At 39.9% G+C, this 25,233-nt stretch overlaps 1 protein-coding gene across 1 annotated transcript; it reads right to left on the bottom strand.

The window, feature by feature from the left end:
• Positions 1–316: 316 nt before the first annotated feature.
• Positions 317–6,092, bottom strand: LOC149220020 (large ribosomal subunit protein eL22z-like). Its single transcript, XM_089384605.1, has 3 exons — positions 5,735–6,092; positions 884–1,039; positions 317–652 (listed from the first exon to the last, which is right to left on the bottom strand). The coding sequence occupies exons 1-2, from the start codon at positions 5,983–5,985 to the stop codon at positions 895–897; spliced, it is 396 nt and encodes a 131-aa protein (XP_089240731.1). The 5' UTR covers positions 5,986–6,092; the 3' UTR covers positions 317–652; positions 884–894.
• Positions 6,093–25,233: the final 19,141 nt, after the last annotated feature.

Consider the following 25,233-nt stretch of genomic DNA (forward strand, 5'->3'; position numbering starts at 1 on the left):
TCACATTCGATGATCATATCCACTAACAATATCATTAACTTGTCAGATTCGACCTACGAAATCTTCATTCTTGTCAATGCTTACGAATAATCCAGAAATTTTATAGTTCTATTTAGGATGATGTCCCAAACAAAACCTGAGTAATGTAATTTATCGTGCAAATCCATTAAATTGGCATCAGTGCAGACCTATACATATAGTGATTTAGATCAGGCTTATAACAAACACGCAAAGTCTAATCAAAGTCACTGTTTAAAGATGACAAACTAATTTTATTTCTTTATTTTAACTTTTGAAATTTATGGAAAGGACAAGATGGGCTAAAATTGTACTTATTTGACATAAAAGTAGTAGAGCATGTAAATCCATACTAATTCCCTTGTACACCAAACACTTATCTTTTATCATCAAGCTACAAAAAAATTTCATTTAAATATAAAATCACGTGCCGGGGAAGTATCTAGGGACAAAATACAGGCATTATCCTTTCACAAAATTCTACAATATAAAAATGTTATTAATATATTAGAATGCCGAAAAAGGCACATAGATTCAAATGACACAAAAATTTCATCGATCTTCTCCAAGAAAATGCTCTAAATTTCCCAATAGCAAGTGTCCCACCTAACATTGCCATCAATGCAACACAACCCTGCCAAGATAACAGCAAAACAAAAACACTTTGAACCAGTCAGTTTTTTTTCTCAAAAGAAAACACACAAAACTGCAAAATAAAATAAAATAAAATAAAAATAACAAAACAAAACAACAAAAAACGCATGCATCAAATAGGTCTTCCTTGTAAAGAGATGGTACAAACCACATCAAATAGGTCTTACTAAGTCGATACAAAAAAAATACTACTAAAACCATGTATACTTACAAAAGTTCAATCTAATCTTCTTCTTCGGCCTCATTCTCAGCAATATTAAAGTAGCGTAGTTCATAGACATTGCGGTCCTTATTTGAAGCTATCACTCGCAGCCAATCTCTCACATTATGCTTCTTCAAATATTTCTTTGTCAAGTACTTCAAATATCTGTTAATAAATGAAACTTCTAATTAGAGTCCCAGTGTTTTTAAAACCGGAACCGGTGATCGGACCGGTCCACCTAATGAACCGGTTTACCGACCGGAACCGGTCTAACCGGGACTGGTTTGGTCTAAACGAACCGGTTTTAGAAAAATACATTAAATAATTATTTTTTAATGAAAAAAACTATTTTTAAGATTTAAAAGCATGATTCCAAGCCAATAGAGACAAAATATGCAAAGATTGCTCATTTATATACCATGTAAAGGTGAATATATCAAAATGGCACCGAGTGCAATACATATCATCGACAAAATACATAAGCAATGAGGCTCTAAACCACTAAGAAGATATTAATATCACAAGTAAATTTCATCTAAGGAAAATGTTAGGTTTAATATGTTGCCCTAACCATTTTCCAACATGGTATCAAAGCTATGGTTTGTATCCTTGGTAGCTGGAAATATCACTATTTCATCTGTAGCTTGATCATTTGGAGATCAAGTATAACAAGACTAGCAAGAAGCTTATACAAAAGAAGAGAACCAAATGACAGACAAAAAGTCTGCCCCTAAATTAAAATAGGTCTGCATAGAGGTCCAAAGTCTGAGGTGTTTCAGAGACACGAGAATCATAGAGGTTCAAAGTCTGGTGTATTTCAGAGACCCAAGAATCACAAAGATCCAAAGTCCGGAGTATTACAGAAACCCAAGAATCACAGTAACTTCGTATAGAAGTCCGAATATTGTAGGCCTAATAACATTGCAGAGGTACAAAATCTTCCTTGGTTAATAGAGGTCCGAAACTATAATGATACTAAAGAAGGTCTGAAGATTTCAGTGGATTACAAAGGTCTGAATTACAATGGTATTTCAATTTTCCCGAATTGCAGTGATATTTTAAGAACTTAGAAAATTGTAGTAAGGTTTGAGAGATGAAGTATCTAGAACATGTATCATTCCTATTGATAAAGTCATGAAAATCATAACCCCTAAACCACTAAACCACTAAACAACTGCGTTTTTTGTCATGTTTCAATGGGCTGTCCATAAACCGGCCGGTTTAGGACAAAACCGGCCGGTTAGCAATAAACCGGCCGGTTTTGACCTAAACCGGCCGGTTTTTACCGGTTAGGTCAATTTTCCGGGCACATGGGGCTTCTAACCGGGTTTTTTCACCGGTTCTGACCGGTGAGCCTCCCAACCGGCCGGTTAGGCCGGTAACCGGTTGGACCGGAACGGTTTTTAAAACTATGAATTAGACACAATGGAATTCAATGGGTGAAGCCACATGAATGTTAATAAGAATACCTCTCAAAGTCGATCTTTCATTATGCTCCTTCAAACATTTCTTGGTCAAGTACCTTAAAATTTTGTCAAATGGAACTAAAAAACAGGCACTCATAAAAAACAAAAAACAAAAAATTAAAGGATGACACAAATGTAAGTAGTCTTAAGAACACCCATCTCTAGAAATTATTGTTTTGTAAACTTTAGAAGAGTGTTTGATACAGTTTCACAGGAGAAACTACAAGAAAAGCTTACAAATTTTGTGGTTACGGGGTGGATAGCAGTACTAGACGACAAAGTACAACGGAGTGACATCTCCAATCACACATCAGGAAGAATTGTCAAAAAACTTTGGCACTAATGTAGGAGTGAAATGATGTTGCCATCACTCCCGCATTGTTGATTTATTTATAGATAAACTAGAAGACTGAAGCAATGAGAAAATAGAAGAGTGAAAATATCAGGCATTGTAATAATAAAAAATCATTATAATGATCACCCAAATCAAAGCTCATCATTTAAACTTTAATGAAAAACCGAGTTGTGAAGCATACACAAGGAAGTAACAACGAGATGGATGGAAGGCAGCCTTCCAGCTACAAAAAGAGTGCAGAACAGCAAATATCTGGGATCGGGGATCAATTAGCTCACTCTTTCAGGCACTTGAAACATCAGTATGCAGGGCAAGTATAAACAGAAGAAGCCAGATAGAGAGATTAAAACATGGTACCAACCTTCCTCCAAACCACTCGTTAATTCTTCCAGTTGGAACATATTTACAAGTAACAGCACTGAGAGAAGTGAAGTACACTACAGAGTCAGAGTTTGAGCAATGATGTCACTTCCACGTATATAACACCAACAAACTAACAAAGCCCCAGGGGTTAATTTGGATGGTTTGACCTTTTCCACTAAGGCTAAATCGGAATCCCCAAAGAGGTGGCAGGATCCAATCCAAGGTCCTGTTGGGTTACCAGCCACTATTCTTGCTGGAGGTTAATACCGACCTCTATCTGAAAAACTGGGAAGAGAAGGAAAATATATGGGTCTCTAGCAAGGTTAATAAAGGTTAAGAGAATTTACTTCCCCAGGTAGAACAAAATGCTAATAAATAAATATTGTTGAGATCTAACATACTATGTAAAAAAAAAACGGAAAGGCAACCAATAATTGCTAATATGTGGAAAAAAATAGCAAAGGTCCATTTTAACCTTCCTGTCACCAATAGATCAAGGGATTGAGATGGATCTATGCTAGCTCTATATAGATATTATTGATGACCATGGGCAGCAAAAGAGATCTTGAACAGAAGATCATTAGAAACTAGGGTGAAAAAATTGGACGTAAAGATGCAAAGTAGTAAAAGAGATATGCCCACTAAATAAACATAGTTGAAAATTTACATGTTTTCAAGCTTGATATAAAGATGATAACTGAAAAGGATACACAGAAAAAACAACAATACTGCATTGCCAACTTCACAAAGAAAGAACACCAACATTGCACTGCCAACTTCACAAAGAAAGAACACCAACATTGCACTGCCAACATCAACGTAACAAGAGCCCAGTGGGTTAGCTCGAGTGATTGAATCTGTGAATTATAAGCAGGACATCACAGGGTCAAGTCCCCAGGCTGGCTGCCTCTGCGGATATTATTGGGCCCCAGTCAACCAGCCGGTTTACCCAGGTTACCTGGAGGGCTCCATCAAGGAAAACTTCAACCTAGCATGTGAAATTCAAGTGCAATAATATATATGGAATAAATATATTGTGGAGAACAAAAAAAACAATTACTTGGCCAACTGAGGATGAATTCACATGGGCTAAGATGTGGGGGAGAGAGATGGAAGAAACCAAAATAAAAATTGCAGAAGCTTAACAAACCATCTGTAGAGAAAAGAGGAGGCAGAGATCAGGCAGCACTTCCTATTTCACTTGTAAATTATACGGCCACATCAGAAAGGACTCAAAGTTTGAGGACAGCAGTACATACTACAAATGCAGGGCTCCAGAATCCGTAGGTTAAAATACCGCAGAAATGGCAGCAATGACACACCTCAAGGACAAGATGTTGCAAATTTAATCAACCCGAAAGATACAAGTGACCACCCCCATGGTCTACACCCAGATAGTAGAGCAACACCTCCACTGGCACCCACACATAGGATATCATTTCTCTTCCTTTTCATTTTATTTTTGCACTTCCATTTTCTTTCTTTTCTACAGAAATACTACAATGATGAGAAGTCATATTCTCACCCCATTCGACCAATTGACCTCCTGCATGTTCCCCTCTCTCTGTCTCCCTTCTTTGGAACAAGAAATGTTCAAATGCATCATGAGTCGTGACCCAGTACACCGATCTGTATAAAACGTCTCCCCTTTATCTAAAATGACCTTCGGCAGAGATGCTTGTCAAGCAGAGTTTGCCAAGCAACGTAAGTGTATTGGTGCAATAAGCGAAACCCCAGGTAATTTGTATCATAATAGAAGTGTGTCCAAAGAGTATAACAACAAGCTTTGATGAAGCTATTTAACAAGGATTTTATGGACAACAAGAAACTTTCCAACCAGTTACTGCATATGTATTCTTAAGTCCTAATGGCACATAGTAAATTAGTCCTTGCAGGAATACATTCCAAATATGTTGCACGTGTTATAGTCACAAATATAAGGTAAGATAGCCAATGTTTCACGTGCTCAATCATTCTACGATTTCTTTGGCAAAGGGATCGCTAGCCAGTGGAAATTACCATTGAATTCTTTAAATCGTTATGTTGGCCAAAATATTGCTACCTTGCACCGTGAATAGAAGACTACCAGATAGCCAAGTAAAAAAATCATTTCTAAATGGCCATTTGTATAAAACACTAAAAGATTGGGAGCTAAAAACCAAATATCAACATTCAAGCCATCATCAAAAACAAAAGCTTCGAATAAGTTGTCATCTAGGTCTACATAGAGAGACGGAAATAAACTGCACACAACGCGCACCGCACCAGGGTTCCCATCCCAGCGGGTTCAAATATGGTCCCTTATATGCCAGTGGCGTATCAGTTCACTGGTTCCCACCAGGGTTCCCATCCCAGCGGGTTCGTCCTCACCTATCCAGGGTTGTTCAATTTTGGCAGGCTAACAAACCCTTAAAATTGGCATCTGATCTGAAGGAAGTCCGCTCTATGCAGTGGAGGCCCTGGGGATATGTATAGACCTATGCTAGATAACTGATCTAGCAAAAAATGAAATGCCACATTCATACATAGACAACAGTGGAGACAAGAAAGTAGAATCAAAACATAACACAAGCTGCAAACATTCAATATTCAGCACAGTACCATCAAGAAGCTTGAAGCTAAAAACCCTGCAAACCCTAAAAGAAGGAAACAATGGAAAATGAGAGGAAAGCATACCTTTTAGAGAAGGCGCTCTCGGAGGTGACCGAAATCTTGTTCTTCTCACGAACGATAGTGACGATGTCACCAAGAACACCAGTCTTACCGCCGACCTTGATCCGATCCTGCAAAAACTTCTCGAAGGAGGCGATGTCCATGATCTTGTCTTCCACTGGCTTCCCGCAGTCGATAACGAAGGTGGAGGCCTTCTTCTTCCCCTTCACGGGCGCAGCCCCTCCCTTTTTGCCTCCTGCCACCTGAGGACCCATTTCTCTCCTTCCTTCTCTTTCACTGCCTTCACTCAGCTCTCCTCTCTTCTGCCTTCGCCTCTCCTCTTCGTTTATCTGCCTCCAAACCACTAGAGACTAGGTTTTCGTATAGTAACATTCCCTTATACCTCTCGCTTCCAAAACCCTAATCCCCTAATCCCCGTAAAAAAATTCTCCTTTATTATTTTTATCATTTTTCTAACGAGGTCTAAATGCCAAATATTTCTCGGACATGAAACCTGTTTTTAGATGATGTGTCTAATATATAATTTTCTATAAAATTAAATTTTCCTCTCGAGTGTTAACTTCAATGCTAGTGTAAAAGAGTTGTTAGTGAGGATGGTTACCTTATGTGGTTTTAAGGCTGAATAGTGGTAACATTTATAAAACAAAACAAAACAAGATGAATAGTGGTAAACATTTATAAAACAACGGAGTTTATGGCTGATTTTTGGTAAATCTCACGAAAAAATTTGTGGCTAAATATTGATTTGTGTTGTTTAAATTGGTTTTTTGAATGTATATATGGATTCATCAACTTTAAAAACCCCTGGAGCACTTTGATTGTGAAGAATTCATTGGTCAAATTTGTGATTTCAATTTGTGTTGTTTAAATTGGTTTTTTGAATGTATATATGGATTCATCAACTTTAAAAACCCCTGGAGCACTTTGATTGTGAAGAATTCACTGGTCAAATTTGTGATTTCAATGAATCCCTATTGGATTCTAAACAATTTAGCTAACTTGTGATTTCAATGAATCTCTATTGGATTCTAAACAAATTAGATCAGAAAATAAAGTGGAAAAGTTTCCAAAAATAAAACAAAACAAAAAAAAAACCTTATATTTATAAAAACAAATTAAATTTATAAGGGTAGATGTTGAGAAATATTTAAGTTTATTTATATAAACATATAGTTTTAATTAATATATTGTGACATTATTTTTTTTTATGAAATCTTAAACAAATAGTTATATTAATAAAACATTATATACATTTTTTTGTTAAAAAAAATCATAAAAATGTAGTTTTCTTTATATGTTGAAAAAGTTTAGCTAGTCTTTTATAGGTACTCAACCTACTTTTCCATAGAAAGATACTCATCACAGAGGTCTAAAGTAAATAAAAGAAACTTAAAACCAAGGAGCATGAATATATTCAAAGGATTGTGCATGAGTGAAGTTTCCAAGCATCATTCTATCCTTTGATAGTTTATTTGCTTTAAAGTATTAATCTATCTCCCATTTTATGTATCTCTATAAATATGGATAAAATATATATGAGAGGATGTTAATTTTAGTAAGAGGATGTCATGAAAAAAAGTTGTAATGTGAAGCTATGCAAATTGGATTCTCTTTTCATCCATTGAATTGCAAGCAGAGAATCTCTATAGATTTGGATTTGAGAAATTCCATTTTTTTGTGCTAACATTGAGACCATTTTTAAAGTCATAAGTTCACAAAAGTTTTGTGTGCCACCAACGAGTCAAACTTTAAAAGAGATGTTATCAGTGGGGAAGAGATGTAAAATTCTCCTTGGCTTGTGTTTACAAGGGGCTGCTTGGGAGGTTTCATCAAGAAAATCCCAAAACAAATCTCTATTATTTCTACCTCAAAGGAGTGAATTGGGATTTGTACTTCTTTATATTGAGGAAATGCAGAGAACATGTCCGGATTTTGGACAACACGTTTCAATGGCATAGTATCATTATCTTCAAAGAGCTTAGAGTTTCGAGCTAGACATATTCCTTGGCATATGGTTAGAGGGAGAACTTTACACCTCGTTTTGTCCTTGTTCATACACTAGTTCCTAAGAGCTTCTTTAATGGAGTTTCCTTTCCAAGCATTGTTCAAACCAATGAAGAAATTTGATTCCTACCAAACTTCTAAAGTATAAGCACAAGTTATAATAAAGTGAGGATTAGTCTTAGAGTCAACTATGCAAAGAGAGCATTATTCTTGTCCCTCATAGCTTCTTTTTTTAATTATGACACATGTTAAAGCTTTATTATTTAATACTATCCATACAAAGGTTTATTTGGATGAGTAATTGAGCTTCCAAGGAAGCCTCGTCCACCAAGATTGTGGCCTCGCTACCCTTAATAACAAAGGTTTTGTATCTTAGTATGGGCTAATAGTTACATGTAGGATTCAAAGACCACATGAGTTGATCTTCTTGATCTTTTAATTTTTTGAAACAACTTCTTGGATTTTGAGTATAGTGTTCCCGTATTTTTGCATTCTCCATTGTAATTATGATACCTTCACGTAGTTTTTACAATTATTAAATTTATATCTTGTATTTTTTATTGTTAATGTAAAGGTGTTGTGAATGGTGTACCAACACCCAGCCACCTCAAGGCCTTTTAAGGAAACAGGGAGTCTAGACCCAACCTCCAAGGTTACTTTATGGAGATGGCGTTATAAAAATTTCTCTTCCTTCAACCACCCTAAAACTCTTTTATGAGATCACCATCATCTTGAGCTCATGAAGAGCTTTCCAATGATATAATGTCATCCAAATATAAGTTTTATATCAAAGTTATGACCCTCTAAAGAATCACTTTTCCTAGAGCCACATCAACATCCTTACCATTGCCACATGGCAGTCCTTTACCCCCGTGTCACCATCTTATAAGGTTATTTCCATAGTTGGACTGCATCAGCCTATGTCGTGCACATCCAAATCTGATATTTTACATTAGTCATATTTATCAAAAAGTTTTAGATCTTTGCTAATCTAGATCCCCAATATTTTGTATCCATTCACAATTTCCAAATTTCTAAATACCTCTAAATCCAGGAAAATGCTCGATCAACAAGTTAACATTTGGATATGGGAAAATCTAAAAGTCTCAATTAACTAAACAGCCAAATCTCCAAATTTTCAGATCTAGAACATCTACTAATCCATGTCACCCCCATGGAGTTGCCACTTAGGCCTCCACCTTAGTGTCAATGTGCCTTTGATCCATGTCAGCACCCCGCCATTAAGGCACCACATCATCTTCTTAACAACTTTTTGCCACATCAGTGCACTACTCTAGCACACCATGTCAACATGCCACATCATCATAACCTATCCTTTATGCCACATCAACATCACACATCACCATTCCATGTAAACACCCGCCTACTGGTAGGGTCAAGGTGTTAGCACCTAAATCTGCCTTAGGCTGAAGGAAGGAAAAATTCAGGGTAACCACAAACCACGCTCAGTCTGGTAGCTAACCCTACCAAAACAGGAGAGGGCTCTCTCCGAGTCACGCTCAGTGAATAAGTAAACGGAATGGTCTGAGATGACTAACAGTGAAATATTGATCTTAGGCTAGTAAGTAAATATGGATACAAGAAGTAATTTTTTATGAATGACTGAGTTTCTGGGATGGTATGGGACCAACGGACATCAATGAGCAGAGAATTTAATACAAAGGCACAGATTACTTCGTGAGGCAAGACAGGCGGAAAGTCTAGCAATTTAGTTTGAAATAACGCAGAATGGAGGAATTGCTTAGGAGGGTGAAAAGGGCATAAGTACATGAATCCTTTTCAACAGAAGAAGAACACTGAACATGAAATTTTCCCACATGCAGAGCAATAAAAATGAATTCTACCTTATCTAACTTAGAAAATTTCACTAGAAATGAATATGAAATGAACTGTGAAACATTACGAAATACATATGAAACATAAGAGACACATTTGCTACACTCACAACCACATGAATCTCATGAAACAGAGCCACTGCCTTTCATTAATCCTCTGTCAAAATATACAATGAAGAACTGAGTTTCTCTCCCACAGTCTCCCAGAAATTACAAGCCAACCAACCCTTTGCAAATAGTTTGCATACAATATATAGAATGTGCCATGAAGAGATAGAACGCCCAAGGGTTGGGGAGTTACTCGAATCATTACAAAATGGAGGTGGAAAGCCAACCATTAGCTACAGGTGCAGTGTTACAAACATGACAAATGGCTTGGGTGACTGTTTGCCTTCCTTTGCTACTAGGATAGAAGCCAATCTGGAGTGAAAATACTTTAAATGCCGCCTTAGGTGCTGAAAAAGTGAAATGTAGATGAGTGGGCCCACTTGGAGAAGTCGCGAATCGAAATTTCGCGAAACAAACGCGATTTTGGCCTTTTTCTCTATATGCGTCGCGCCACTTTGGAACCTGTTTTGAGGCACTTGTAGGAGTCTAAAATGTGCCCAAGTGTGCTTGTTGGAAAGCCTGGCCTGTCTACTTTTCAACCCAAGTGGAATTTCTGAATTTGGTGCTCATTTTCCCCTCCAAATCTTCATTTTCCCAAGACTGCTTCCTGTGTGTCAAAATAGGGGCAGAGAGGTCATTTTTTGAGTGTTTTTAACCTCCTGGAGACTCAAATCATGTCCAAATTTCTTGTCCAAGCACCAGTAGTCGTGATTTTGCATTCTGAATACAAAAATGCAAACCATTCATGATTTGGAGCTCCCAATCCTAAGCGTCGCGCCACTGGCGCGACGCACAGGGAGAAAAAACCTGCGTTGTGACCAAAAATTTACCATGTGACCAAAATTGCCCCAAATTTCTTGAAATTTGGGCTGGAGGTTCTCTATGAAGTGCTATCCTGGGCCAAAGAGGCTTTAGCCAATATCTGAAGTCGATCGAGCTCCCTTTTCCTCTTTTGCTTCTTGATTGCTTTCCTCAATTTAGCCTTCAAATTCCTAATTTGGGCCTTGCATACTTTGTTTCGCGCCACGTAGTGGAAAGCTATGTGTCTTAGTAGTGCATGGTCCTTGTCGGCCTTGTCCAGCAGCCTCTCCAAGTGCATGTTAACTCTCTCGAGGTTGGCCTCTCGATCCTCATTAATCTCTTGCTCCAATGACGTGAGCTCAACTCTTCTCCTTTGTGCAACTTGGCGATGCTCACGAATGTTTTGTATCTCCATGATTGCTTGCTAATCCTCAAGTTGTTTGTTCCTCTGCTCCAGATATTTCATGTTCCACTTAGCCCTCTCCAAGTCAAGGGATAAGGCTTCGATCTCTGATTGATGCTCCTGGATGATCTCTTTGAGTTGTGCACTTGTCGGTTCTGTATCTGTATCATCATCATGAAGGAGAACGAATTCGGTCTCTCGTTCACCTGAAGGCCCCTCATCATGCATTGGCTCCTTACCTTTGTCATGTACCTGTAGTGCTGATGTCGGAAGCGAGGCCCCTTCCACCCCAGGTGGAGATAACACTCGCTTTATTGCCGCAAACAACTGTCTAGCACCCCTCTGATATGTGATGAAAACTGGCATAGTAGTGGTCTCATGGCGCTCATACTGATGAGAAGGACCACCTATCTCATGTTCAACCTTTGACTCTACCTGTGAAGTGCTGAAGAGGTCACGGGAGATGAAGTCATCCCAAGTAATACCCTACAATCCCAACTGATGATCCACCAAAATCTTAATAAGAGCAAAGTGATAAACACTGTTAAGTTGTTGCTGAGGGGTCTTGTGCTGCATGAAGGTGTTCATCCTCTCTATGTTCCTGCAAATGAAAAATGGGATGTTCATCATCAGTACCCTGGTAGAGTGCATGAGCAACCAGATGTGATAGGCATATAGACGAGAGAACCTCCCCTCACAGTTGAAATACTTCATGATCAACCTCATGAGTGGAGCATATTCATCTCTCAAATATTTGAATGGAAAGACTCTTGTGAGATGCCTCAAGCAACTGGCCTTAATGTAAGGCTCATAATGCTTCCGATCAACTTTCTGTTTCTTATGCCATGGTTCTCCAACATTCGGTATGCCAGTTGCTAATGAGACAGTTTTAGGTGTCAGTGTGAAGGTGACCCTGGCCAAGATAGAGTGATCTCCATGTAGGTGAAGCACAAAAATACGGGCCAACTCATGATGAACTCGAACATTAGCCACTCTTTGACAAAACTCAAAACATGATAGATGCGGCAAACATGACATAGCAAGAGGGCATGCATGCAATTCTGTGAGGGTGGTTGGCTCATCCCTAACATGTTTGCCACTTTTGTGATGTCTCCTGGGAGCCTACTCTTCCGAGGATGAGTCACTTTGTGTCTCCATCTCATACTATGATGAATGTTGTGATGCCATGACTGTTGTGTGTACTATATTTAGGTTGCCCTTTGATGATGGTGTGAAGCTAGTTGCTTTTGTGATATCTGCCACCAAGGGGAACAATGAAACAAAAGGGAGTATTAGGAGGGGAGTAATGTGATGGGAATAGGGGTTATGGGGAGAAGTTTGTTTAGGGATATGTAGGGGGTTTGGGTATTTGATAGGGTAGGTTTTTGGGGTGTTATGTTGACAAATAAGAGGAGGGGAAAGAGAATAGGGTTTGGTAGTGTTTTAGGGTAGGGATAATAGGAAAAATGAGAAAGGGAGGATAGGGAAAAATGGTAGGTGAGGGAAAAATGGTGGGTGAAAATGGAACCTTGGCCTCAATACCACAATTATGCAACCCTAGCAATAATGGCCTTTGGTGTTTTCTTGTGGTTGATTTTATGAGTTTTGTTGCATTTCAAACATAGCCATAAACCACCATATCATTTATAAACTTTGATGAACAAGTCATGTCATAGAGCCTACCTGTCAATTTGAGGGGCTTCACAAAAAATTTGAGGAAATTTGGCACGTTTTTGGCCCTCTGTGGGTGTGCGCTGCGCACAAAACCCAGTGCGCCGCGCCCATTATATGCGTCGCGCCCGTTGAAAAAATGCACTGAGGGATGGCTCTGTGTGTGCCGCGCCCTCTGTGTGCACCGCGCCCCTGTGTATATGCGTCGCGCCCTGAAAACTGCCTCCAACCTTGCTCCAAACACGCACGATGCACACTCAAACACTTTGCAATGTTTCCCTATGCACTTGATTTGCACAATGCCTTTGATTTTGGTGAAAACTTGTATATAAAGACTTGGAAGTCATGGGTTAAATTTTTGCTTCTCCAAAAACCCATTTTTCTAATGTTATGTTTTGACACTTTTTCACTGATTTAAAGCAACACTGATTTTCACTTTCCCTCTGAAATTTTAGCTCAAATGATGAAATTTTCGGCACTCTTTGCAGGGATTACATGACAGGACATTTGGGCACGGAAGCCATGCCTGCATCTGAAGAAATCAACTGACGACTTTTTTGAAAATTTTATCACCAATGACACTGTTTGACTTTTCTTCAAAACAGAGTTTTGAAGAACAGTGGAAGTTTATCAATATGACGATGAAACTCTGAATCATTACTTTATAAGGGCCTCACTCTGGACTGCATGGCTTTACTGGACATATTTAAAGACCAAATTGATTAATCCCTAGACCTAATGATCGAAAATGACTTTTGTCCATTAAAGGACCAAACCTTAATTGTTATGGACTTTAGTGATCATTGACAAAAGACCTAAGCCAGCAGGAGCCAGACACGAGGGGAAATGACTAGCATGACCTTTTCCGTTAGATTATGGCATGCTCCCAGTGGAATGCAGCTGGGTGAATGGAGCGGGACTCCTAAAAATGAAATGCATAAAGAGTTTTGATCTCTGACGGAGGACTCACCAGGCCGACTCTAACATTGGCTCCAATGGGGGATGGTAGCTCCTTGGAGGTGCCAAGAACAGAAAATATCTGGAAGAGCTAGACAGTGCCTTCGTCCATTGGGCTATGGAGTCATTTTTTCGACAAACAACACAGGACTCTGACTCATTTATGAAACTAAAATGACCAAAAAATTGACTCAAACTTGACATTGAAATGACTTGAAGACTAACTTGACAAACTCAAACCAAACTGAAATAAAAATGGTATTTACAATGACAGTGGAAGCAGCGTTAATAACTCAGAAATGGTACCGCTTGAGCAACCGACCATTGATCGGCCCTCCTAGACAATCTTCCCCGTTCATTTCCTTAAGAAGAAAGGCATTCTGACCCCGATATGCTGCAATTTTGAAAGGACCTTTCCAAAGATTCTCGAACTTATCGTGCTTACCTTTTTCTTCATTCCTTGCATCCCACTTCAGCACCACATCATCCAACTGAAATTTATCCGCCTTTGCTTTTCTGTCATAAATTTTCTTGATCTTCTCCTGCAATTTGGATGTGTTCTTGAAAACTTCTTCTCTGGTCTACTGCAAGTGGACCATTTGATTCAACCTTCTCTGCATGGGATCTTCTTCACTTCCAGCCTCCTAAAGAAGTTTGACTACCGGGGCAGCGAGGGAGGTAGGAAATACTGTATCAACTCCATAAACAAGCTCAAACGGTGACGTACCAATGAATTTCTTCTGGCTGACTCGATCTGCCCAAAGTGCATTGACCAACCTCTTATGCCGGCTCTTTTTATTTATTTCCAGCAGCTTCTTGATGATGTTGACCAATGATTTGTTCGAAGACTCTGCCAATCCATTGCCTTGCGGATGATAGGTAGTTGAGTGACCCAAAATGATGTGATATTTATGACAAAACTCTACCATCCTTTTTTATATGAAAGCTTCTGTGTTATCAGTGATTAACTTATTCGGGCAACCAAAGCGAGACAAGATGTTATTTTCAAGGAATGAAATGATTACCGCATCAGTAGCTTGCCTAGTGGGAATTGCCTCGATCCATTTCATGAAATAATCTGTCGCTGTGAGGATCCATCTATGCTGACCGGAAGAAGCAGGATGAATTTCACCAATGAAATCCAATCCCCATTGCTGAAAAGGGGCACTCACCTCAATAGGCTTAAGTGGCAAAGGTTGTAACTTCTGCTTTCCTTCGAAAATCTGACACTTATGACAGCGCTTGACCATCTTATATACATCAGTGAACAATGTCGGCCAATAGTACCCTGCTCTCAGAATTTTATTTGCTGTTGACTTCCAAAAAAGGTGACCACCACAGTCTCCTTGGTGGCAGTCCTCCATGACCTGCTTTGCTTCTTCTTCCACCAAACAATTCAAAAGAACGCCACCGGGATCTTTCCAATAAAGTGCAGAATTAAGAATGCAAAACTTGGCAGCTTTCAACTTGAGTGTTCTTGCTTTGTTTCTAGTCATGCCGGGCGGTGGTGACAAATTTTTAAGCACATATATAATGTCTGAATACCACGGAGAAAGAGCAAACATTTCCGATACCTAAATTGATGATGCTTCCTCATTCTCATCGGACATAGCAGCGATCAGATTTATGTCCAAGGCGTGCAAGTTTGATTCGGCCATTAACTTTGCCAATCCCTGTCCTTTAACCAGCTTTGTGGGCTTTATTTCCACATCATATTCCAGCAAGGCTGCAATCCATTTGCCTCGTCTTCCTTCCAGATCGGTCTGCACTAAAACATCTTTGACAGCAGCGTTAGGAACATAGGCCAAAATATGAGAATGTAGAATATATACCCGGAAATCTTTCAATGCCTTCACAAGTGCAAGGGCTTGCTTCTCAATGATGTTGTATTTTAAGGCTGCATCTCTTATAGCTCTGCTGAAGAATGCAATGGGTCTTTCATGATCATCTCTTTTCTGCAATAACACAGCTGCCATAGTGTGTTCCGAAGCAAATGAAAACAATATGAAATCCTGAGTGTAGTCCGGGCTGACTAACACGGGAGCTAAAGAAAGAGCCAATTTGACTAAATTGAAAGATTTAATAGCCTCCTCCATCCATTTCACTTCGTTGTCCTTCTTAAGCATGTTTGTCATCTCTCTTAGGTGCTCAGCAAGATTAGGTACAAAGCGGCGTAGAAAATTCATTTTACCATTGAAAGATTGTATCTCTTTCTTATTCCGGGGCAGATCGATTTGCTGAATTGCTTGCACACGTGCTGGGTCAATACGAATGCCATCTTTTGAGATAATGTGCCCGAGTAGTTTGCCTTCCTCCATGGAAAACAAGCTCTTTTTCGGATTCAGCGACAAGCCATATTTTCTGCACTTTTGAAAGATAGTTTTTAGATGGTACATGTGCTCTTCATCATATTTTGGAAACACCATCAAATCATCCAGGTACACAACCAAAAAGACATCCTTCTCATTTGCAAAAGCCAAGTCCATTTCCCGCTGAAATGTGGCACCCGCATTCTTTAAACCGAAAGGCATTTTAGCGTAATGAAAGGTTCCCCATGGAGTGGTGAATGTTGTCTTGTCTCGGTCATCTTCATGGACAGAAAATTGGTTATATCTGAAATAACCATCAAGTAGTGACATACGAGATGCTCCCACTACTCACTGAAGTATATGGTCCATTTTGGGCAGTGGATAATTATCTTTCAACGAAACTTTATTGAGATTTCTAAAATCAATGCATAAGCGAATCTCACCTGTCTTCTTTCGTACGGGCACCAAATTAGAGATCCAATTTGAAAACCTGATGGGAATAATGATCCCTGATTTTTACAACCTGTTTATCTCCTTTTCAATAGATGGCAGCAACTTTGGATTTAGCCTTCTCAACTTCTGTCTGAATGGTTTTTGATTGGGCTTGACGGGTATAGTGTGCTAAATTATATTGGTATCATATGTCTTTAAGTCAGAATAGTCCCAAGCAAACACATCTGCAAATGAAGCCAACAAACTGATGTATTTGTCCTTGATCTTTGGTGGCAATGCTTTGGACAATTTTACCAACTTAGGATTAGCAGTTGTTCTCTGTTGGCTGCAATGTTGGCTTGCAGGCTACATCATCTTGATCAAAAAGTTCTTCTAAGGTATCAAGCCTTTAGGAATAATGCTATTCTTCAGTTGCAACACATCCATTTCATTGATCTGCACCTCATCCATACCATTACCTTTACCATCGTCATTTTCTACATCAATTGAGGTCTCTTTGAACTTGCCTTTGTTTTGCAGAAAATCATCAATCTCCTCATCATCTTGGAACACTTGCCAATATCTCTGATTGTTTGGAACGGTTGGACAATGCTTGACATGGATTTCGAATTTATTGCTAGAGTTCATTGGGATCTTCAAACTACTTGTTGCCTTGGCAAGAGCGTCAACAATACTATTTTGTATACGAGGCACGCATGTCAAGGTGTATTCTAAAAATAATTTTAGGATGTCTAGAACTGCATTACGGTAAGCTCGCATCCTAGGATGCTTTGCTTGATACTCGCCTCTGACCTGCTTAATTACCAATTCGGAGTCGCCATATACTGAAATCCTCTTAGCATTCAGCTTTCTTAGAATCTTTAGGCCAGCAATCAGAGCTTCATACTCAGCTTCATTGTTTGAACACTCAAAAGCCAACTTGTAAGAGCATACCCGCACGTTACTAGGCACTTTGTTCCGGGCGGACAAAAGGACTGCGTACCCAAATTCCAATTCCAACGCCATCATTTTCCACTGCTCCATCGAAATCCATGGTCCACAAACCTTCTTCCTCCTCTTGCAAGTGTTGGAAATCAGTTTGTTGTGCCTTGTCTACTTGCTGTCCATTACTTTCAGCCGATTGCCCAACAGTGTTCTGTTGTTCTTGTCCCTCTTTCTTGAAATTTCTCCGAAATTTTCTGTTATTTCTGGAATATCATATGCTTCAACTAACTGACTATCTGTATCATTGAAACTATCTGAATACAAAACAAAAGACTCTAAATCTGTATGTACATAGTTAATTGGGTGATTTATTGGTTTCTCCTTGCTTATGATCATGTATTTCATTTTTTGTTCCCGATACAATTTCCTCATTTGTCCAAACACCGGAATCGTTGCAGAGGAGAAATCTAGCTGTAGTGTCCCTTTCAATTTCGCTACCCAAGACCTGGAAAGAAGCATGACAAAACTGGGAGAAATATCTGCTACAACAACATCCATCAAAACATTCTTCATTGGGAGCTGATCCAGACTCACAACCAAGTCTTTGATGAGTCTTATACATCTTACTCTGCTGGAATCAAACGAATAGAGATCATGATATTGCCAAGTGATGTCCAGACCAAGCTTATCCATGATAGCCTTGGGCATGAGATTGTGAGAAGCTCCGGAATCAAACATGGCATTATGTAACACAAAATCATGCAACCTTAAACTGATATAAAAAGGTGGTACATCACTATCAAGAGACTCACCATTCGATGCTGGCCCAAAAATAATTTCAGGTTGATCATCTTCGACATTCACCATGTCGGACATTGGGTCCAAATTCAACATTTTAGATACTTGCCCTCTATAATTGTTGTTCCTCATTATTTCAGTCAAGGGAATGGATACTTTCAATTTAGAAATCTCGTTCTCTAAACTAAAAGCAGGGACCTTTTCTACCTCTTTGACTAGGATTTCTTTCCTTTCCTTTTCTTTTGAGGGAACTTGCTGATGTGATTGTTCTGTTGATGGTGATTTGCTGCTCTCCGGACCAACTGCCTCCTTTCCTTTCCTTTGTCTAACTAATGAATCATTCTTTGATGCCTCAACATCCTTCCTTTCCTGAATTGGTTTGATCGACACATCTTTGTTTCTAAGTGAATATCGCTGCTGCTGGGCGGACAGAGCATTCATATAGCCTATTTGGTACTCATCTGATTCTTCCTCCAAGACGGTGTCGTTTGCTAAAATGAAAACTACATCTTTGTGTACAACCGAACTTTCTGCATACTCCTCCTCCTTAGTGAGATAAATAGGCAAATCATCAGGAGTAAAGAGGTGGTTTTCTTCACCTATTATATTCCCGTTCTCATCTGACTCTGGTCCATGCACAAAATTTTGCTGCAAAGGTGTTTGTACTAGCTGTTGCGCTGTCTGTTCTTGGGCTCGTTGATCTCTCTGTCTTATTCTATATTGTGGTTGTTATTGACCATGAAAGTTAGGATTCCTAACTTGTGGCTCCGGTTTGTCAAGTTTCGCCCTTTCAAGCACCTGCTCTACCTTCTTGAGTAATTGATCCATTGAGGAAGACTCTTCCTTGACTGTGACCTTCTTTTCTGCTTTCACTCTAGCTCTTTTGGACAACAGATTTGCTTCAATGCTGATCGCTATCTTCTGCATGTCTTCCATTGTGGCCGGTTCTCTCTCTCTCAATTGATAAGCCATGTCAGCATCAAAACCATCCGGGAACTTCACCATGGCTAGTCCCACAGGTAGCCTTAGATGATCTGGAATTTCGTTATAAACTGAATTGAATCTAACGCAATAGTCTTGGACCGACTCACCAGCATTTCGTTTGATTTGCTCATATTCAGCCAGAATTTGAAGAGGATTATTTTTCACTTCCTGTCGGTTTAAAACTTGTCTTTGTAGGTTGGCCAAGGTAGCGATACTTGTTGCCGGCAAACCTCTGAACCATTTCCTCACATCACCTGCAAATGTTTGTACAAAGAGTCTCATTGCCACATTCTCCGCATTGATCTCATGAAGTTCATAAAAATTTGCCATTTTGTCCACATGTTGCTGAGCAGTAATGCTGTTAGGAGTGCCATCAAAAAACGAGATTTTGCTTTGATAATCCGCGGGCATATCATCTAGAACTTGAGGCAGAACCAGGGGTGCAAAACGGGCAGCCATCACTCTTGGTGGATTTGGCCTTGGAGGAGTGTGCACAGTTTGTAAGGGGTTAGCGATTGGAGTGTGAAGCTGTGTCGCAATATAATTATCAATTGAACGGTTAGCCCTTTCAGTTTCTAGGTCTACAAGAAATTTTGGATCGGGGAAAGTATAGTCAACAGCCCTTTCGGATTTGGACTCGAACAACCATTGTTCAAACTGCTCATCAAACTCATGCTCTTCAAGGTACTAAAAAATGTCAAGACATGAATGGGATTTGAACACGGGAGTTATAGTGCTCTCTTGACAAAGGAGTCTTGGAATCAAGTTGGGGTTTTCGTAAATATGAGGAGGATCCGGATCTGGATTGGCTCTGGTATATCGTCTCGAAGCCAGCGTGCTATTTTCGAAAAAATCAGAAGGACATGAACAACTTACTCAGCCTATCAAATCCTAAACTTATCATCCGGAAGCTTAGAATTATCAAGAAGTAAGGGGATTAATTTCATTCCCCAGCGGAGTCGCCACTATGTTAGCACCTAAATCTACCTTAGGCTGAAGGAAGGCAAAATTCAGGGTAACCACAAACCATGCTCAGTCTGGTAGCTAGCCCTACCAGAACAGGAGAGGGCTCTCTCCGAGTCACGCTCAGCGAATAAGTAAACGGAATGGTCTGAGATGACTAACAGTGAAATATTGATCTTAGGCTAGTAAGTAAATATGGATACAAGAAGCATTTTTTTATGAATGACTGAGTTTCTGGGATGGTATGGGACCAACGGACAGCAATGAGCAGAGAATTTAATACAAAGGCACAGATTACTTCGTGAGGCAAGACAGGCGGAAAGTCTAGCAATTTAGTTTGAAATAACGCGGAATGGAGGAATTGCTTAGGAGGGTGAAAAGGGCATAAGTACATGAATCTTTTTCAACAGAAGAAGAACACTGAACATGAAATTTTCCCACAGGTAGAGCAATAAAAATGAATTCTACCTTATCTAACTTAGAAAATTTCACTGGAAATGAATATGAAATGAACTGTGAAACATTACGAAATACATATGAAACATAAGAGACACATTTTCTACACTCACAACCACATGAATCTCATGAAACAGAGCCGCTGCCTTTCATTAATCCTCTGTCAAAATATACAATGAAGAATTGAGTTTCTCTCCCACAGTCTCCCAGAAATTACAAGCCAACCAACCCTTTGCAAATAGTTTGCATACAATATATAGAATGTGCCATGAAGAGATAGAACGCCCAAGGGTTGGGGAGTTACTCGAATCATTACAAAATGGAGGTGGAAATCCAACCATTAGCTACAGGTGCAGCGTTACAAACATGACAAATGGCTTGGGTGACTGTTTGCCTTCCTTTGCTACTTCAATAGAAGCCAATCTGGAGTGAAAATACTTTAAATGCCGCCTTCGGTGCTGAAAAATTGAAATGTAGATGAGCGGGCCCACTTGGAGAAGTCACGAATTGAAATTTCGCGAAACGGGCGCGATTTTGGCCTTTTTCTCTATATGCGCCGCACCACTTTGGAGCCTATTTTGAGGCACTTGTAGGAGTCCAAAATGTGCCCAAGTGTGCTTGTTGGAAATCCTGGCCTATCTACTTTCCAACCCAAGTGGAATTTCTGAATTTGGTGCTCATTTTCCCCTCCAAATCTTCATTTTCCCATGACTGCTTCCTGTGTGTCAAAATAGGGGCAGAGAGGTCATTTTTTGAGTGTTTTTGACCTCCTGGAGACTCAAATCATGTCCAAATTTCTTGTCCAAGCACTAGTAGTCGTGATTTTGCATGCTGAATCCAAAAATGCAAACCATTCGTGATTTGGAGCTCCCAATCCTAAGCGCCGCGCCACTGGCACAGCGCATAGGGAGAAAAAACCTGTGTTGTGACCAAAAATTTACCATGTGACCAAAATTGCCCCAAATTTCTTGAAATTTGGGATGGAGGTTCTCTATGAAGTGTTATCCTAGGCCAAAGAGGCTTCGGCCAATATCTGAAGTCAATCGAGCTCCCTTTTCCTCTTTTGCTTCTTGATTACTTTCCTCAATTTAGCCTTCAAATTCCTGATTCGGGCCTTGCATACTTTGTTTCGTGCCATGTAGTGGAAAGCCATGTGTCTTAGCAGTGCATGGTCCTTGTCAACCTTGTCCAGCAGCCTCTCCAAGTGCATGTTAACTCTCTCGAGGTTGGCCTCCCGATCCTAATTAATCTCTTGCTCCAATGACGTGAGCTCAACTCTTCTCCTTTGTGCAGCTTGGCGATGCTCACGAATGTTTTGTAGCTCCATGATTGCTTGTTGATCCTCAAGATGTTTGTTCCTCTAATCCAGATATTTCATTTTCCACTTAGCCCTCTCCAAGTCAAGGGATAAGGCTTCGATCTATGATTGTTGCTCCTGGATGATCTCTTTGAGTTGTGCACTTGTCGGTTCTGTATCTGTATCATCATCATGAAGGAGAAAGAATTCGGTCTCTCGTTCACCTAAAGGCCCCTCATCATGCATTGGCTCCTTACCTTTGTCCTTTACCTGTAGTGCTGGTGTCGGAAGCAAGGCCCCTTCCACCCCGGGTGGAGATAACACTCGCTTTGCTGCCGCAAACAACTGTCTAGCACCCCTCTGATATGTGATGAAAAATAGCATAGTAGTGGTCTCATGGTGCTCATACTGATGAGAAGGACCACCTATCTCATGTTCAACCTTTGACTCTACCTGTGAAGTGTTGAAGAGGTCACAGGAGATGAAGTCATCCCAAGTAATGCCCTGCAATCCCAACTGATGATCCACCAAAATCTTAATAAGGGCAAAGTGATAAACACTGTTAACTTGTTGCTGAGGGGTCTTGTGCTGCATGAAGGCGTTCATCCTCTCTATGTTCCTGCAAATGAAAAATGGGATGTTCATCATCCGTACCCTAGTAGAGTGCATGAGCAACCTGATGTGATAGGCATATAGACGAGAGAACCTCCCCTCACAGCTAAAATACTTCATGATCAACCTCATGAGTGGAGCATATTCATCTCTCAAATATCTGAATGGAAAGACTCTTATGAGATGCCTCAAGCAACTGGCCTTAATGTAAGGCTCATAATGCTGCCGATCAACTTTCTATTTCTTGTGCCATGGTTCTCCAACATTCGGTATGCCAGTTGCTAATGAGACAGTTTTAGGTGTCAGTGTGAAGGTGACCCCGGCCAAGATAGAGTGATCTCCATGTAGGTGAAGCATAGAAAGACGAGCCAACTCATGATGAACTCGAACATTAGCCACTCTTTGACAAAACTCAAAACATGATAGATGCCGGAAACATGACATAGCAAGAGGGCATACCTGCAATTTTGTGAGGGTGGTTGGCTCATCCCTAACATGTTTTCCACTTTTGTGATGTCTCCTGGGAGCCTACTCTTCCGAGGATGAGTCACTTTGTGTCTCCATCTCATACTCTGATGAATGTTGTGATGCCATGACTGTTGTGTGTACTGTATTTAGGCTGCCCTTTGATGATGGTGTGAAGCTGGTTGCTTTTGTGATATCTGCCACCAAGGGGAGCAATGAAACAAAAGGGAGTATTAGGAGGGGAGTAATGTGATGGGAATAGGGGTTATGGGGAGAAGTTTGTTTAGGGATATGTAGGGGGTTTAGGTATTTGATAGGGTAGGTTTTTGGGGTGTTATGTTGACAAATAAGAGGAGGGGAAAGAGAATAGGGTTTGGTAGCGATTTAGGGTAGGGATAATAGGAAAAATGAGAAAGGGAGGATAGGGATAAATGGTAGGTGAGGGAAAAATGGTGGGTGAAAATGGAACCTTGCCCTCAATACCACAATTATGCAACCCTAGCAACAATGGCCTTTGGTGTTTTCTTGTGGTTGATTTTATGAGTTTTGTTGCATTTCAAACATAGCCATAAACCACCATATCATTTATAAACTTTGATGAACAAGTCATGTCATAGAGCCTACCTGTCAATTTGAGGGGCTTCATAAAAAATTTGAGGAAATTTGGCACGTTTTTGGCCCTCTGTGGGTGTGCGCCGCGTGCAAAACCCAGTGCGCTGCGCCCGTTATATGCGTCGCGCCCGTTGAAAAAATGCACTGAGGGATGGCTCTGTGTGCGCCGCGCCCTGAAAACTGCCTCCAACCTTGCTCCAAATACGCACGATGCACACTCAAACACTTTGCAATGTTTCCCTATGCACTTGATTCGCACAATGCCTCTGATTTTGGTGAAAACTTGTATATAAAGACTTGGAAGTCATGGGTTAAATTTTTGCTTCTCCAAAAACCCATTTTTCTAATGTTATGTTTTGACACTTTTTCACTGATTTAAAGCAACACTGATTTTCACTTTCCCTCTGAAATTTTAGCTCAAATGATGAAATTTTCGGCACTCTTTGCAGGGATTACATGACAGGACATTTGGCCACGGAAACCATGCCTGCATCTAAAGAAATCAATTGACGACTTTTTTGAAAAAAATTTCACCAATGACACTGTTTGACTTTTCTTCAAAACAGAGTTTTGAAGAACAGTCGAAGTTTATCAATATGACGATGAAACTCTCTCAATCATTACTTTGTAAGGGCCTCACTCTGGACTGCATGGCTTTACTGGACATATTTAAAGACCAAATTGATTAATCCCTAGACCTAATGATCTAAAATGACTTTTGTACATTAAAGGACCAGACCTTAACTGTTATGGACTTTAGTGATCATTGACAAAAGACCTAAGCCAACAGGAGCCAGACATGAGGGGAAATGACTAGCATGACCTTTTCCGTTAGATTATGGCATGCTACTAGCAGAATTCAGTTGGGTGAATGGAGCGGGACTCCTAAAAATGAAATGCATAAAGAGTTTTGATCTCTGACAGAGGACTGACCAGACCGACTCTAACACAAGGACTACTTATGTGGACTCCACATAACTTCCACATGGCCTACTTCACTAGCATCCAAATCCAGAATTTTCCAAAATGTTGGTATTTTCACCTTTTATATATTTATGCATTTCTTGCAACCTGTAATGCCCCCTCCCACATTTACCCACTTTTACAGGCCCTCTGGTTAACAGGCTCAGGTTAAAAGTTTATATAATAAAGGTTAATAAAGGCAAAATAAGACCAAGCTCATGGGACATATATTCCAAGCTAAATGTTGGGCAAAACTCTAGAGGGGGCATCACTTGTTGTTTATTATGGCTAAGGAAATTGGCAAAAGGTAGAGAGGCATTAATTGGCATTTCATTTACGAAATAAAGGAAAATAGGAGAAAAGGGGGATGAAGGGTCACAAATTTGCATGAGAGGGAAATTGAAGGAAAAGTGAAGGAAAATGAAGAAAGTAGAGGCATCAAAGGATCAGTTTGGAGTCTTTTGTCAGTTTTGCTTTGGAATTAGTTTCAGAGAGAGAGAGAGAGAGAGCACCAAGAGGAGAAAGCAAAGGAAAGACAAGGAAAACAAAGGAAGGATAAGGACAAGTAAGTACAGTTAGATCAAGGAAATTCAAAAGGAGGATTTTGCAGCTAAAAGGTTAAATGCCTGATTTCTTGGTTGAGGTGGGAATGCATGGTACATGCATTTATTTATTTGATTCATTTGTTGTCATTTGCATGGGATTTTTTAGGGTTGATAGTAGTTCCAACCTTGCCTTGCCATTTCCAGGATAGTCATGGTGTGATGGGACTCTTTTCTAGTTGATCTTTGGATTGTCAGAAGGTTTTGGAACCGGGTGAGGTGGTCTCAGGAAAATTCCCAAGGGTTGGGAGTGGAGATGGTTTA

Source organism: Pinus tabuliformis, chromosome Q (genome assembly GCF_031772625.1).
Source record: "Pinus tabuliformis cultivar Carrire ecotype Pingquan chromosome Q, CPIR1, whole genome shotgun sequence".
NCBI lineage: Eukaryota > Viridiplantae > Streptophyta > Pinopsida > Pinales > Pinaceae > Pinus > Pinus tabuliformis.

Excerpts from the sequence above, each read along its gene's own strand:
- LOC149220020 (XM_089384605.1), bottom strand. The coding sequence starts at position 5,985 with ATGGGTCCTCAGGTGGCAGGAGGCAAAAAGGGAGGGGCTGCGCCCGTG. Across the intron at positions 1,040-5,734 it reads GAGAGCGCCTTCTCTAAAAG|ATATTTGAAGTACTTGACAA; the intron begins GTATGCTTTCCT and ends ATTTATTAACAG.